We start from the raw sequence: 16,709 nt of genomic DNA, 5'->3' as shown, positions 1-16,709 counted from the left end.
GGGCACTTTCCCTGAAAGTACTTGGTACTTCATGTTAGCTAGAAAAGACAAAAGAGTATCACGAATGAACACCACATAAAAGGAATCATTTTGTCATTTTGGGCTTGAATGCTCTGTTCATTTTTAGTCACACATCTCAAAAAGAATACTACTGGGAAGGGTCTGGGGAAAAGCAATAGTACATATGATCAGAGTTGTAGGACTCTCCTGAAGAGAGCTGGCTGGGGACTGAAGGAAATAAGTAAGTCCATGTTGTGATGGTTTATGAAATGCTCTGCTGAAGTTTGGCAGGTGAAATGGTTTGGTATTATGATTTAAGTCACAGCATGACTAGATTTGATGGGAGAAGGTAACGAAATAGCTGAGCCAATTCTAACAGCTCATTGCCACCAAAAGGGGGGGGCGGTCCTGCTCTTTCCCTCCTTCCTTACCATGTACTTTTTCAGTTACTTGTGCAAGCTCTGCTACTTATTACAGTGCTCCATAAATCAGTTCGGCTCATCAGTCTGCAGCAAACTAATTCAGCAAAAAAAGCAAATAGTATCCTGGTAGATTAATGTGATTATTTAGACCAGTGAAGGTCCCGGTTATCACTAGGGCCAGCACAGATGAGACAGAGCCACTGGGTCAAACGCAGCAGAGCTTTCTTATGTGGCTGGTGGCAATTTGTTAGATTGGCTCAGTCATCTTGTATAACACCCTTATGCCAGATCAGGGAGCAGAGCGTGAGCTTTTTCCAGGGATCTGGGGAAAATGGTTTTAACTCCTTGTGATTCAGATCCCCATGTATACAGGAAGACCTAGCTTTTTCCCATTCATCTGTTCTGTCAATATTGAGCTCTGAGCTTTTCAGAAGAAAAAGCTCACGTGCCTAGCATTTTTGGTAGAGTTGTCAAATGAGATGCTGAATATTATTTTAACAATAAAACTATTAGCATTTATCTGCCTCATACTGATTTAGATCATAATTTTCATTTATAGATGTCTGTTTCAAACTAAAAAAAATAATAAATATGTTTTTAGTACCTGAAGTACACTTGATCTCTGGGTCATCTATATTTCCTCCCTCTCTACACTGAATCCTAAATAAAAAATCTACATGTCAAATTTCATACTATCCATTGATGTAAAAAAAAAAAAGGCTGTGATAGTGGCATGCATACCTTCACAATGATACATCAATTATGATGAAATTTAGCCATTATTTTTCGAAACCCAAGGGCTTTTTTCTAACCTGAAAAAATACTTTGAGCTATAAAACAATAGTTCAGTACAATTCTGACTTGGCGGGGACCTTGTTACTGCACCACACATAAAAATTTAGTTTTTCTGTGTCTGCTGTTGGCCTGGTTTAGCATTTCTGTATGTCATGTGTTAAAAAGATAATGCAGTAGCCTTACAAGACTAGAAAAAAAACATTTTGAGTCTTGTAACTGGTCTTAGATTCTTTTTTTTTTAATGTGTCAAAATAGGTTCTGTTATTAAATTTGCCTCTTTGCAAATTTTAAATGAAGAGCTATTGTATCTTTTAGTACAGTGTTCACTGTTAAAATGCTTCAGAAGTTCTGTGTCTTGAAGCTTGGGGTTTTTAATTTTATTTTGGGGTTAGTGGGCTGGTGTTTCTCACTTTTGGCTATGAAGTCTCATTGTGATCCTCATGTCAGCAGCATTGAAATCATATCTGCTAAAAATATAACTGTAACAAAATCCTGTGAAATATGACAGTAAATCTAGTTATTTCTACATTGTCTATTATGGTTTTGTTGAATTTGGAATTTTGTAGTATTAACAGTATCTAGCAAAACCCAGAAAGTACTAAACTATATGCCACCTTAGCCCATCTACTTTTAGACTTTTAAATGAAAATTCTCAGGACCCTTCTTCTGTCTGTCCCTGTCTTGTCTGTGAATTGATAAATTTCTATTCATCAGTTTAAGAGACCTGTCTTCCTCAAGTAATCCTATCTGAAAAAGTAGGTCTAAGCTTTTTCTTTCCAAAAAGAAACACAATATTCCTCCTCTTTTTTTTTTTTTTGTGAGTTCTTTTGATACGTGTTTTGTTTTGTTCTGTACTACCCCTAGGTTCCTTTGTGTGTTCAGTCTTTAAATTTTGAATTAGTTTGTGGTCAGCATAAATCATCCCTACTTAAAAGATTTATCTTTCCTCAGAGATCACCTTTCTGTATCAGATGTTCTGACCTTCTCTCATATTCCTTCTGTCTGTAGAGAAGCTGCTTCTAGTTCAGATTGTAAAATGTTCATTTAGATGTGTATCTGTGTAAAGAGTCTCTTCGTTCTCTAACCTTTGAAATTGTACATGCAGTTGGAATTTCAGGTGATTGTTGTGGGACCTGGATGCAGTCCAGGTTTTGCTGCTGGTTGGTTTGGTAGTACTATTTTGACAGAGAAGGTTTCCCGTTTTTCAGTCTTCTCCGCTCACAGAGAACGTGACTGAAACTTTGTTATACGGAGGTGTTGGTGCCTAAGGAAGGAAAATTCTGTTGAAGGCTTTTTCAAGAGCACAGCAAGCAATTTAAAGGATACCATCTGGGGGGGGGACCCAAATAAACTCTGGGTTTGCCAGAGTTTTGTAGGTCAGATATATTTGCTTAGGATTCAAACAAGGCAACAGAGTACATTTTGTCTCCTTTAGATATCCTTCAGAGACTTGAGGAGAACTAATCCATGTTGAAACAAATGCGGTGGCTTTCTGGTGACTGCTATATTTCTGAGAGCTAAGCACATCACCGTGCACTTTTCCTTCAAAGTATGGACCATCCTCATTGTAACTGAAGATTTTAGCTGTGTCTTCTTTTACTGTAGAGATGATGCTACTCTTGGTGAAACCATAACACCATGAAGCCTGCTCACGAGTGGGGTGAAAATAATTGCACTTTGCATGTGAAGGCTGCAGTCCTTAATGATATGGTGTTTATGTTACTATCTATGTAATTTTCTTTGGGAGGCCATAGAGGTACAGGTCTCTAGGGAGATCTGATAGCCAAGTCATAAATAGTGTGCTCTCTTTCATGACTCTATTGTGACATATTAAACTTATTAAGTAGATTAGATTTTTACATGAATAGTGTTAGAGAAATTACTTTAATTAAATGACTGGATAATACAAGCACTCTACAAATAGTTACAGCTTAATACAGGGTTATTAATCAAAACTGGCATGCATGAACATGTGGTTCTTTCAATATATTTTTATCACAGTGAAGCAAGTAGGTGGAAAATTGAGATTTAGTTGCTAAATACTCAAAATGAAATACACTTTGCTGTCCAGCTTCCATTGTGCCTAAGGAAATTACTTTTGATTTATTAGTGCTTCAGAAATGTCATGTCTTAGAAACAAATCAAGAAATAGAGAAGGCATCAAATTAGTGTTATGGCTTTGTTTTGTTCTTTTAGTTAATTGTTCACTTGCTAGTGGACTAGACAGGCTAGGTACATTTGAATAAGTGACGTCTTTTGGTGTTAGTGACAGTGGTAATTTAGTACAGTGTGCTAGTGTCAAATACCTTTGCTAGTCTCAGCTCGAATGCTTTAAACTAGATAAATAAGTATCTGCAGAAGCTATGGGTGTTTTGAAAAGCAATCTACTTTTAAAGGATCTAGATATGAAGTTAGATAGACTAATGTTTGGTACCAGTTCTGAAAACACCCACCTTAATGTTTTGTAATAAACTAGAAGAAGTGATAGTGAGAAGAAACTATCACTCTGTTGGGAAAAAAATAGAAAGAAAAGGTTAAGTATGATAGATTTCCATAGTATTATTCATACAGTTTACCAACAAAAAGTAAAATAAAATGCTGATTTAGGGAGAGCATAATAGCAGAGGTTGGACTCTTCAGAAGAGCTTCAATGCTTTTGAAATGAGTTTTGTGTTGTTTAAGAAAAGCATAAAAATGCAAGCATTTTGGAAATTTTATCCTGATCATCAGGCAGGTAACTTGCTCACATTTTTAGTATTTGTTTACATTCCACTGTAGTGCCACAGAATGCTAAGACTAAGAAGCCTAAACAGGAATTGTAACACAGTCTAAAAATAAGGAAAAATAAAAATATATTCTATGCAATAAGGCTTCACTTCTTGCAAACTCTTTAGCTTTGCTTTTTTCTCCAATTCTAGAATAGCCAAATGTTTCTATGACATAACCTAGCAAATTCTGTCTACATCCTGGTAAAATGTAACTTGGTTTTAAGTATGCAACCAAAGTGGGTGACCAATGATTTTATTGTCTCAAATTCAATAGTATACCTGTATAAGTAATTCTATCACTGCAGTGTAAGTATAATCAACTTGAATATATTGCTGTGTAAAATGGAAAAATACAAATTTAAATATTAAATTGAAAAATATTACTTTAATATGGAAACCTTTTTTATTTTATATACCATATTCCACTTGTAGTGGAATATTAGGCATACTATACTGCATGATACATTGCGGTCATTTTATAAGACTAACGAACCATCACGTGATGAAACATCCAAAATCCAACATGTTTTAATAAAATAAAAGGCTAAAAGGGGAGTAAATTTTTTCACAGTTTTAATAGAGATCATGGTTTAGAAACGGTGTCAAACATTAGTTTGTACTTATAATGCAACTAGAAGATTATTACTGCATTTCATTTATAGAAGAGCTCTGCCATTGTTCAAGTGTTCCAGTTCTCCCCTGTTTTTTCCCTTTAAAAGCGGAGATTATTCACATTAAAATAACTTCCTGTCTCTGTCAAGAGCACCCAGATAGTGAGTCATGACTGTGGCTTTTGTGGAGTATGGCAACGTTGCAAATATCTGAATCTTCATTGCATTTGGGTGGTCAATGTTTGCTTTTGGAAATAGTGAGCTTTGACAGTAAGTTGCTGCTGTAATTTCTTACCTGAGAAGTTTTGAGCCCCAAAATATGTGCATACACTAATACAATGTTTAACAATAGCATTGTGACTTTTTCAGCCCCTGGCACTGTCTACTATTCCAATATGCTATTATGGAAAGTATTTAGAAAATTTGTCTTCAGTAGCTAAAATAGTAGACAACAAATGAAAAGCTAGTGAAAAAAATCTCAGGTATTAAATGCAATTTTGGTCCTCACTGCATTATCAAAGAGAATGGAGTAGACCTTGGAACTCTGCATTAATGGCAAGGTGATGAGGTTGATCAGAAAATAACTAGTGTGTGAGGAGAGATGAAATACACTTGGTTGTCTGATAGTGATGTAGAGGAGGCAAACAGAGAATGACTGTTCACCATTTCTCCCAATGTAAGAATTACAAGCAACCAAGGCCTACGATAACAAATGAAAGGAGTGTCACATCAGACACAATTAAGTAATGGAACTTATTCCCGCAGGATTCTGTAAGTCTCAGAGATATTAGAAAAACTAGTGAAGACCTATGGAAATCAGTTTTCATGAAAGAGTAGTCCAGTTTCAAATTTTGCTTCAGGTAGATTCTAAATCCTGGTTGCTGAAATCTGGGAGGATATACTGGAGAAGGGATTGTTCAGTACCTGTTCTGTTTTAATAATCTGTCCTCAAACATTGCTGCTAGTTACTCCATGAGACAGGCTACTGGGCCCCATGACATTTTGGGTCCACCTCTAGGTAATGATCTGATGTAGAAAAGTGTTCAGTGTATGTGGTGGTGGGAAAGTGAGTCTTTCAGAATTGAAATCTTTGTGTTGTACTGAATACCTGGGCAGCTTTGTTTATTATATAGAGTATTTATAAAGCAGCAGCAGTATTTTAATAGCTATCTAGAAACTAAATCGGCTTCTCCAGCTGAAATATGGGCTAAACATGTATTAAACTGATGATTTAGAGAACTCTTAAAACATGTATGTTGTTTTTTTCATAACTGAGAAATTTTTTTTTTCTCCTGTTTAGCATTTATAGGTGCATTGCATCCACTGTTCTAGGTAATCATAGTTCTGTCAGGTTTTTTTCTTGAAGTTAATTTCAAACTTTGATTTCCTCTAAATCAAATAGTATTGACAGAAGGAAAAGTTATGCATAGGTTACCTTCAGATGGCAATGTATTAGTCATTGAATGTTCTGTTGTGGAATCAAAACTGATCTGCTATCACACAGGTAAAACATCTGTACTGTTCAACACTGGGAGTGTTTTATAAGTTACTAAAACATTGCTGGGAAATGAATGCAGCTTTCACAATAGCTGAAGTGCTTCAAAATGAAAATTACTTACTACAAAGATACTTTTAGTGTTTATTCATTTATTATGTATTGAGTATAAATAGTTTTGTTGCTATCGTGCAGTTGGTTGTGGAGAACACATTGCTAGTGAAGAGTTTGGCTTAGAACCGTAGAATATTAAAAACTGGAAAGGACCCTGGAAGTTGTGTGATCCAGTCCCTTGCTCAGAGGAGGACCAGATTTGATGAGGTTGCTCAGGGCTACATACACTTGACTGTTGAATATCCTTAGGGTGGATGGTTCCACAGCCTTTCTGAGCAACAACAGTGATTGACAACCCTCACAGTGGAAAATTCCCTTGTATCTAATCAGAATATCCCATGTTGCAATTTGCATTCCCTTTTTGAAATTTGTCTTTTTATCACACACTCCCAGAAGAGTCTGGCTCCACACAGACACCCTTCCATTAGGTCGTTGCAGATAGCAATAAGGTCCCCTTTAGCTTCTCTTCTCCAGGCTGAACAAATCCAGCGCTTGCAGTCTCTATTTGTATGCCATGTGCTCCAGCTCTCTAATCATCTTGGTGACCTTTGCTGGACTCGTACAAGTATTTCATTGTCTGCCTTGTACTGGAGAGCCCAGAAGTGGGCACAATGCTGCAGATATGGTTTCTCAGGCCCTGAAAGAGGGAAACAATGACTTTCCTTGACCTGCTGGCTATGCAGTTTTCAAGAGTTACGGTTAAAAGACCAGCTTCTACCTTATGAGTGAGTCTGATTGACAGTAGTGCTTAGAAAAGGTCTGACAAACTCAGGTTCTTGTAAACTTTCAAACATCATATATTTCTCATGAGTAGGTTTAAATATTAGGATTCAAAGATAGTATTTATTATATGAAGCTATTTTAAACAATATTTTCATAAAATATCATCAGTCCCAATGTACAGAGTGCTGTTGCTACTAGTAAGTTGTCTGTTTGCTGATAATTAGATGGAAATTTCTTATCTGATAAATCCTTTCTATATGTTGGTTCAGAGTATAATCACTTGCTTGTTATAATTGCTACTGGATTGCTAATGGATAGCTCTATAAAGTTTTTCTATTATCTGCTATAATGCATGGCACAGATCTGTTTCAGCTTGGGTACTTACTGACCGTAGCAGATCTGAGGAAGGGTGAAGAAATGAGGACAGAGCAGAGGGAAGTGAGAAAGTATTCTGTAATGTGATTAGTGACAACTTACCTAATTACCCTACTTGGAAAGCTGGGTCTTGTCAGGTCTGCAGTAGTGATAAAAATCTAGGTAAATGAATTATCTAGTGGGAAGTTGCCCTTTCATTGACTCTCATATATATTTCAAGGAAAAGAAATACTCTTCTGTGGAAAATTTTTACCTAAAGTTCCAAATATTCTGCATGTTTGTGGGGTTTTTTTTTCCAGAATACCCATCTCCTCCTTTTCTCAAGACAATATTTACGAAGTGCAGCCTCCAAGAGCTGATAGAAAATCAATAGAGATTTTTCATGCGCACATTCAGGCTGGAAGAGGAAACATGCAGCCCCTGGGAAAAGATGACTTCCTCATGTACAGAGAGTACATTCGAAACAGATACATGTAAATACAAGCTGGATTCTCCTGCCAAGTCTACTGTACTGATAGGTCATAAAAGTAATTTTAGAAAGGAAATCTAGTTTTGTTATTTTGCAGTAATAAATTTATTATCTACCATTTCTATTTATTATTCTTTACTATTATCCATTTACAGTATTGTGCTTTACAGGAAAAAAGTGATTTAATATCTGTTCTTCAGCTGAAAGAGAAAGTGTATCTTAAGAGACTAAGTGAATAATCACAGCACCTACAGTCACTGAAGAGTATGTAGCAATTTATGGCAAAGAAAATATTGCATCTTTAGGTTTTTGTATTAATTTCTTACATTTTAATGTTTGCTAATAAAGCTGAAGTGATTCATACATAAGAATCAGAAGACAATAGTTTTCTTCTTCTTTGTTCCACAACAGCAAATAATCTTTTTTACAGCAAAATGTTTTCTGATATTTCTTGAGATTTTTAGAAAACTGAGTGCTAAAATGACTGCTTGTAGTTTGCTGCTTTCTTAAGCAAAAGTGAAAAATGCGGCTTATGTCAAAATCAAAATTTGCATCAAGACTAACAAATTTTGTAACCCTAATTTGTGTCAAAACTAATCTCACTGGTGCTAGTAGCTACAGAATCTGTGCCACATGCAGGGTGAGAATGGCTTGTGACTAATTATCATGGGCTTCTGGTAGGAATCTGGGGTGAATCATTGACTGTGTCTGCAAATGAAGGAACGCTCTCCACTTTACTGGGTTTAGACTCTTACAGGGCACAAAACCATCCTGTCATTTTTCTGTATGATAGGCCTACTTTTTGCAGCATACTTTTTCCATCCCTGTATTTGTGCTCCTGTGAGACGCTTTCAGGTTCAAGCCTACAGCCTCCCAAGAAATCAGTATCGGTAAGTGACATGTAGAGTCTGGATCAGCTGGGCTGGTCATGCAAAAGGAAGCAGCAGCTGGGTTAGGCAAGACTGAACATTATGCCCAGTGCTGGGCAAGAAGTGGAGAGGCAGCAGGTATCTGAAATAAGTTGTTTAATTTAGATTTGCGATTAGAAGAAGAAGAAAAGGGGGGAAAAAGCCTATTATTTGCAGTTACAAGCTAAAATTCCCAACACTGCTTTCTAGCCCTTTGCCTTGAAGAATACTGACAGTATCAGCAGCATCCTTGGCAAACCATGTTATTCTGCAAGGTTGTACAGACCATATTTCAGAATGTTCTGGAATAACTGAATAATTGTTTTAGGGATGTCAGCCAACTGCATGTACTAGATGTAGAGAACATGTTTGTTTGTAGTAAATCGCTTGCAGGCAGCTACTGCAGATTCTTGGCTGCATGCTGCAGACATTCTGAATATGTCTGAACATTTTATGAAGTAAGTTGCACTTTCGTCAGTAATTCAGTCTAAGAAAAGATGCAGTGGGTAAAGGGAAAAGATAGAAGTTTCTTATGATAAAAGTTTGTGTGTTTCAGGGAGTGACTTGTATGCAGTCAGTGAGAGAACATGGTACTTCAAGCTATCAAAATATTTTGATGTCCATTTTCTTTTGCTAATTGATTAATATTGTTTTGAGAGAAATAGATGTATTTTAGGAGACACAAGAATGAAATGTCATTTTAGATAATACTTTACTGCAACTGTCAACTTTTTTTTTCCTCTGGAAAAAACCCTGTACTGAATTCTTTTGTCCAGTTTGAAAAATAATGTGAAAGAATAAATGCTTGCTTTGGAAATATGTAGAGCTGGGTTCCTTATCCTAATGAGGCAAATGCATGCTTTTCTCACTGCACTTAAACTATTGCAAAGAATGTTTTCTAGACTATCACAATCCTTATCCTTTTGTTGTTCATAGATACTGGTAATTCATAAAAGTTGCCCTTGAAAGCATACCACTTAACCACAGATAAGGCAAAAGAGGATGCTTCCTTTTTCAACACCTAATGTTGTTGCAAAATATAGGAATTGTAGTAATTTTACAGCTCTAAGAGAAAATAGGTTCATCCTGCAGCAATTCAAACACTCCTTGGGAAAAGAGGATTAAAGGGGTTTGTTTTTACAGTTCTGGGAGATGAATGACATCTCAGTCCATTATCCGTACTACAATGCCAAGCTTTTCAGTGTCTCTCTAAATGGGTGCCATGACAGTCCTGTTGTGGCATCCCCTTGAATCCTTCAGTATGTATAACTGCTGCTTGTTTCTCGTAGCTGCTTATAGGGGTTTCAGCCATGTGCATTACTTCATATGATAAGATGCTTGGGTGTCATTGATTACATTGAAATACAATACCAAAAGGTACACCTGGAGAATAATGACTTTGGGTTCTTTTCTCGTGGAATTGGGAAGCACAAACATCAGATTAAGACTGTCATTTCTGAGCCAATGGTTCTTTGAAGCCAGTCCAACAGCCTAAGCTCTGTTCTGTGACCCTCTTCAGACTGATACTTGTGCCCTTAGGAGCAGTTATTCCCCAACACTTTCATTGGTAGTTTCCCCTCCTCGTGAGTTTTGCTTCCGCTTGCAATGCCCACTGACTTTTTGTTCTCTCATTCCTTTCCAGAGAGACTCAGCTGTGGCCCTGAAATAGGATCCTTGTAATGTGCACACAGCTGCAGCTACCAGAGGGGAGAAAGTGAAAGAGCTGTATGTAGTTCTGGGATGGCATTTGTGGTAGCTCTTTGTTTTGGTGTTGAGTTTTTGAGATTTTTGCACAGGATCCCAGGAGGGTTCTGCTGGCTTTCACAGACTTGGGCCAGCCTTCACTTGTATAAACTCCGAAGCATGTAACCTGTCAAATGCTCATGTTTTACAGTAAGGGGAAATACCAGCTTCACTCGGGAGATCATTTCATTCTCCACAGGAGTTTCACCCTATCAGTACTCCCTGAATAATTACACATCCAAGTACAGTTCACTGAGGATAAAACAGTGCGTATGCCATACTTCAATAGTTGCACGAGTGTTGAGTTACGTGTAAAGTCTTGTTCCGTTTGCTGGCATGGATTGATTTAGATTGATCACCTGGAGCCTGATGTGGAAAAGATATAATTATGTGCTTGGCTCCCAAATGCCTCCCTCTGTCTCCTGCATATTTAGAAAATCTAATTAAAGTTGTCACTTTTGGTGGTGATTTAAAAGTAATATGGAAGTAGTGCAATACGTTACAAAATATTAATGAAAAAATCATACGTTGAAATTGCAACCCTTGCAAATATTGATAATGAGCAGTTCCCTACTGGAGTTCTTAAATCTATATGCTACAAGGAAAACTGTTCCAGGTAATCTGTCAGCTGCTAATCTGTCTACTAAAATCAACTAAAAGAGTACCAAGAAAAGGCACAAAACCCAATGTTTAGCATTACTGTATATTTCTGGAGGAGCAATACATGCTTTTTGCCAAATCTCACCCAAGGTTTGAATGTAACATTTAAATTTCATTCTTTTGAACATATTCATCTGTGAAGAATAAAGAGATACTGTAATAAAGATAGGACAGGCAAGCAGCATGTAATGAACCATCTTTGATGGCCCATTTGCATTTTCCCATTCTAGGTGTAGCTGTGCTGCTGGCACTAAAGCCCGGTGTGGTTTTTAGGCATGACAATAGCTGCAGAGTATGCATTTGTAGTGGTCTTCCCATTTTTTGCGTGCAGCATGTACAAGATAGTGTGCACACTGCAACCCACAAATCCTCTCAAAACCCCTAGGCCTTGAGAGAGCGCTGTTATTTTGTATTCCCTTACAGCTCAGGTGCTCTTTTTTTTTTGTAAGGGTTATCTTTTGTTATCCTATTTCCCTTTTTCTGTTGTTTTTTTTTTGTAGTTTGATTTCCCTTTTTCTGTTGTTTTTTTTTTGTAGTTTGATTTCCCTTCCCCTTTCTTCTTCACCACCTGGAGTTCAGAATTCTTCTCTTACCCAGAACTTTGCCACAAGTTGCGGTTTGCCTACTATATCCATATCCTTTTGGAGCTTTCACTCCTTGAAGGAAAACTCTGTAAATTTTATCCTTTTCTTGAAATGCCTTAATGCTTTCTTCAGCAACCCATATCCCTCCTTTTTAAATGCAGGCTGTGCCATCATCTGCCCTGCCTGATTTCCTACCTCCTGTGGTGGCGACAGACGTGTGTATCGTCTCTCTGGGGTTCTCTGTGTCTTGGTAACGTATTCTTGAGAAGTGCTTTCTGCTCGGGTACAGGATGTTAGTGCTTGAACAAATTGTAGACATCACTTAAAATCTTTTTCTCTAGAGAAAGTCAAGCACTGCTCTGATTAAGGAAGTAAGAGAGCATTTAAAGTGGTCCCCTCTGATTGCCTTTAGTCCTGCTATAGCAGCACTCTGCATCCTACCGCGTGAAGTCATCCGAGGAGGAGGGAGGCATACTTTTTTTTGCTCATACTCCCAAGAAAGTGGATCCAGCCCGTTTGAATAAGCTCGTGTTGGCACATGTCAAAGTTCACGGGCATGGCCGGTGAGAGATTTTGCAGCGATCAACCTGGCTTGGGTCGCTTAGGGGTTTTTATCCTTTCAGTTCCGACGCCTCTATTCCCTCCCAGTGCCTCTTCCTCGACATTAACATGGGGGTCAGACATGCAGAGGGCTGGGACTCTCATCGCCGACTCCCGCAGCCGTTACCTGTGCTAAAACCGGCATTACCTGTGCTGCAGGGTTAAGCTCGAGTGCAGGCTCTGCTCCCGCAGGGCTGAGCCTTCCTGAGCCCCAAGAACAGCCTCTGCCCGGGGAACATGGGGGGGGACCGTGCACATAGGCAAAACACGGTGGCCCTTCTGGCTGTGCTGGTTACGAGGGAGGATTCCGTTGTTTCTCAAAGAAGGAAAATAGCAAATGCCGATGATGTTATTGCCCAGTTATACCTACTCTCTTAATCCTGGGATGTACTCAGAATGCGTTTTGTTGGCTTTGGGAGGATGGGTGGTATGTGTTGACTTGTGTGAGGAAAAGTTCAGACTGGAAAGCAGCTTCACATGCTTAAAATCAGCCACTGACAACTTTCATCTGAGTGCTTTCAAAAATACTTATCTGCATCCATTCCTTAAAACATGCGTTATCATATCTCTGATATCTTGACCAAATAGGGTTAAAATGTCTCTAAGATATAAGAAAAAGCAGCTTACAAGCTGTGTTATTTATTATTCTTAAGATAAGCAACACATTACTTTAACACTGCATCAGGAGCCATTTTTTCTGTGACACAGACCTTCCCGTGCAAAGTGGAATCCAGTCATCACCGGCGCACACCCTCCAGCACTAGCGCTCGCCATTAAGGTGACAGGCGACACTGGTACGAGCTCATGCCGTGTCTGGTTCACAGAGGTGGCACTACCTTATGTCTACTGCAAATATGTCCTTCAAAATTCAAGCATCCAGATAGAGTTATCAATAACATTGTGTCTTGCCCTGGTTTTGCAGAAGTGCTGGTGCTCAAAATCCCACTGAAGTCCGAATATTCTCCAAACAAACAGCTTCTTTATACCCCAAATCCTAAATAATTCGGACCTGGGCTTTTGCTGGAAGATCCTTTGGACTTGGGAAGAGAAATAAAAATGTAAAATAAATAAAAACATACGGAAAGCCATCTCTTAATTTTATCATTCTTATGAATGCTATGTTTACCTTGTCCTTCACCTTTCTGTTGTCGTTTTTATTGTGTAAGCATTACTGTACTCTCTAAGTGAAAACTCAAACTTACTGCCAACGATGGGAGAAGCCATTACTGCAGACTTGCATGGTATTTATCCTGTTTCTTATGATTGCTGACAAACCTATGAGACAATTAGCCTGGTAAATACTTACCGTAAACTTTACTGGTGAAAACAGCATTCCTAAACGCACACCTTCCATGCAGGGCTGTCCTACAGGGGATACCTCTGTCCCGGCCCCTGTGTGTCCGTGGGCACGTCTGCCATCCTTGTTTGACATCGTTTGCTGCGCTTGGCAAGGGTGTTGTATTGCTGTTGGAGTTGATCTATGGGACAGGTTGGTAAAAAGTCTATTATTTTTGTAGCCTTCTTCAGAAGCGGTTTTGCCCTGCCAGGATGTTCAGCTGAGGCATTTTCATACTCCTGCCCCTTCCAGCCTGGGCTGACCTCTCTGTCCAGCAGCCTCTTACGAGCCTTCCTGCCTTTGGGGGTTGTATTGCTGCACTGAGGAAGGCATTGCGCTGGAGATGACTGGCCCTCTCCTGTTCTTGAGCTAGCCAAGAAGACGAGATGCGGTTGAACTCAGCAGATACCAGTCCCATCTTTTGCTGCAGCATCCCTCACCATCGACCTGCCTGGCTCAGAACGATGGGACTGCCCTGCCCTGCCCTGCCGAGAGGGGACGGCCGGCAGCACCTCCCCACCTTCTGCAGCAGTAAAAGACCTTTCGTGAAACATTGCGAGATGCCTGCCCCAAGCATCATCCTCTCCCCAAACATGCAGCCGATGGAGGCCAAACTGAGTCCAGCCCGCAAGCTGCCTAACTTGGGCTCTGCGGGCTTGGGGCCAACCACGCTGGCACGTGCAAGTGGTGTTACTCTGCTAAAGGAGACTTGTGGGGTGGGTAAGACTGTAGTTTTTCCTATGATTAGTGGAAACTACCGATATGAAGGTCAAATTATGCTTTTTGCTAAACCTGCAATCCTGATTTCCCTTTGGGGGTTTTGTTTGCCTGTTACATTCAAAATTGGTATGTATGCATCACTAGCTGCATATTTAATTTGGGGATTTTCTGCCTCAATAATAGTTAGCTCTGAGAAAACAGAGTTCCTAAATTGCATTAAAACCCTCGATGGGGCCTACAGAAAGTCGTGTGACTGCAGAGTGTGAGGGGTACAGTCCCATGGCAGGAGTACAGCAGTTGGTTGGACTATGGGTATATAACACCAACCCACCCCGGCAGATACTGCCATCATCACCCAATACTGTTGAATCCCAACTATCCCAGTAAGTTACCGTTTACTGACTGAGCAGTTGTTGAAGCATCTAGTGAAGGTTTGGCCATCTTGCATTTTTCTCTGCATAATTAAAAAAAACCCAAACACCAACAACTGAAAAACTCAAGCATCAGCAGCCCGGAATGGGAGAAAGCCTAGATGGGCACTGGCAGGATGCTGGACACGGAGGTGCAGGTTTCTAAGAGCAGACCTGCTGCTTTTTGTCACCAGCCTATGAACGGGTGGTACCTAAAGTTCCACAAAGGCCCTTTCCACTTTTCCTGGGATTTCTGATTCAGACGGCCCAACACAATAATTCAGCTGTGGTAAAAACCTAACTCAGTGTTATTCTAATAGCGTGACAAAGGTGCTAAGAGAGCAGTATATGTACATTTTTTGTCTGGTCTGTATTCATAATACTTTGTCTTGCTTGTTTTGTTACTGAAGTATTCAGAGTCGCCATCAATAAGTCAGTTTAAATTTTCTTAGTTTGTTTAATTTTCCACATACTTCCCTGGAAATACAGTGTGAATCAGGTAAGGAGGAAGGGAAAGGAAAAGGAGAAACTAAGGCAAATGGTAAGATTTTGACTCTCAATCAGACTTAAACCCATCTCACTGCATGCAGACTTTCTCCACAGCCCAGAAATCCCATAACAACAATACAAGTTCTGTGCCACATTCTTCCCAGGTTTTTCTCTGATCAAACTATTGGATAATAGACTCAGATGCTCATAAGTCCAGGCTCGGAAGCCTGTTGCTGGGCTTAAGGCTCTGCACTCTATTTTGAGAGGGGGGTTTTTTACCTCCTCCACAGCAACAGAGGGACAATTCGGTGAAACCTCTCCTAACAGGGGCAGCATTTTAAGGAGGAGTTAGACCTGTCATCTGGTAGAGAATTGGTTTTCCCCCAAACTCGCATAACCTTTCCATAGCATGGCCTAGGTCTTTTTCCTTTTGCTCTCCCTTCTCTCCCCATAAACCACAGTCCCTTACAGTGGACTTAATAGCAGTGGTGAGCAAGAGCTGGCACGCACCTCGGTGAGGCAAGGGGAAAAGGAAAAAGGCAAATAAGGGAAGAGCTAGAGTTGTCTGGGTGAAAATAGAGGGCTGGACCCGAGCGAGGTGTATTTGAACAACCAAGCTGATGTACAGGGAAGAGCAGATGGGTGGGGAGGCTGGAACTTAGTTGCCGGGACCTGCAGAATTGCCGTGCGTGAGCCGGGGCACCGGCACGTCGTTTGCTTTCACGTTCTCAGGCGAGTGGGTAGGGTGACGTTAGGAGGCCGGAGCACGCCGCGTGGCAGAGCCCCAGCCGAGCGCGGGTCCGACACGCGCGGACACACGCGGAGCGAAGGGTGCGCTGCCGTGGCGGGGAGGCGGCTGGGTCACGGCACGTGTAAAACGAGCAGCGGGCCTGCGGGGGAGACATACCCCGTACCCGCGTGCGTGACTCCCTGAACGGCAGCCGCAGCCCTCGTTTGGAAGACACGTGTGCCAAGCCTAATCTGAATTTCCAAAGGTCACGCTTGTCACTCTCGGTGCGCGGGTGGTCTCATTAACAAGCGTCTCCAGCTGGTGCCGCGCAACGGCCTCGGGACACGCCGTTGTAACCGTGCAGCGCGGCGAGGGCGGCCGCCGAGGCCTCGGGCCCGTCTGCTCTGCCCTCCGCTTACGGGACACCGTGGGAGAGGGGCCGCGTACCGGGCACTCTGCGGAGGGGACCAGATTCTGACCTAGCAGGCGTGTCTTGCTGGATGTTGCATGAAACCGGTCGAGCAGCTGTCTGGAGGTGTAGGTTGGTCTGTGGGACCAGTTGATTGAAGTCGGTTTTAGCTGACGGCAGCGGCATCGAAGCCGGGCTGTCCACAGAGAGGAGGGCTTCCAGGGGGAGTCAGCTCACCTGTCCTAGGGCAGGGTGAGTTACCCCGCTGCCGGTGCTTATTTCTCCTTGTTGTGCCACCTCGGAGGATCCTACACAACTGGCTTAGCCAAGACACCGGCATTTAAAAAA

General features: G+C 40.7%; 1 protein-coding gene and 1 long non-coding RNA gene across 2 annotated transcripts in view; both read left to right on the top strand.

Annotated features, from left to right (window-relative positions):
* Nucleotides 1-7,890, top strand: part of FIG4 (FIG4 phosphoinositide 5-phosphatase) — a 71,514-nt gene extending 63,624 nt beyond the window's left edge. The window contains exon 23 of the mRNA XM_075046816.1: nt 7,603-7,890. Within this exon, the coding sequence (XP_074902917.1) occupies nt 7,603-7,780 (178 nt within the window). The 3' untranslated portion in view covers nt 7,781-7,890. The remainder of the gene's footprint in view (nt 1-7,602) is intronic.
* Nucleotides 7,891-10,487: 2,597 nt separating this feature from the next.
* On the top strand, nt 10,488-13,274 carry LOC142039651 (uncharacterized). The gene is made up of 3 exons (XR_012652996.1): nt 10,488-11,917; nt 12,976-13,061; nt 13,190-13,274. It is a non-coding gene; the product is annotated as an uncharacterized LOC142039651 (long non-coding RNA).
* The last annotated feature ends 3,435 nt before the right edge of the window (nt 13,275-16,709 follow it).

Source organism: Buteo buteo, chromosome 15 (genome assembly GCF_964188355.1).
Source record: "Buteo buteo chromosome 15, bButBut1.hap1.1, whole genome shotgun sequence".
NCBI lineage: Eukaryota > Metazoa > Chordata > Aves > Accipitriformes > Accipitridae > Buteo > Buteo buteo.
This window is presented reverse-complemented; position numbering and strand designations above follow the sequence as displayed.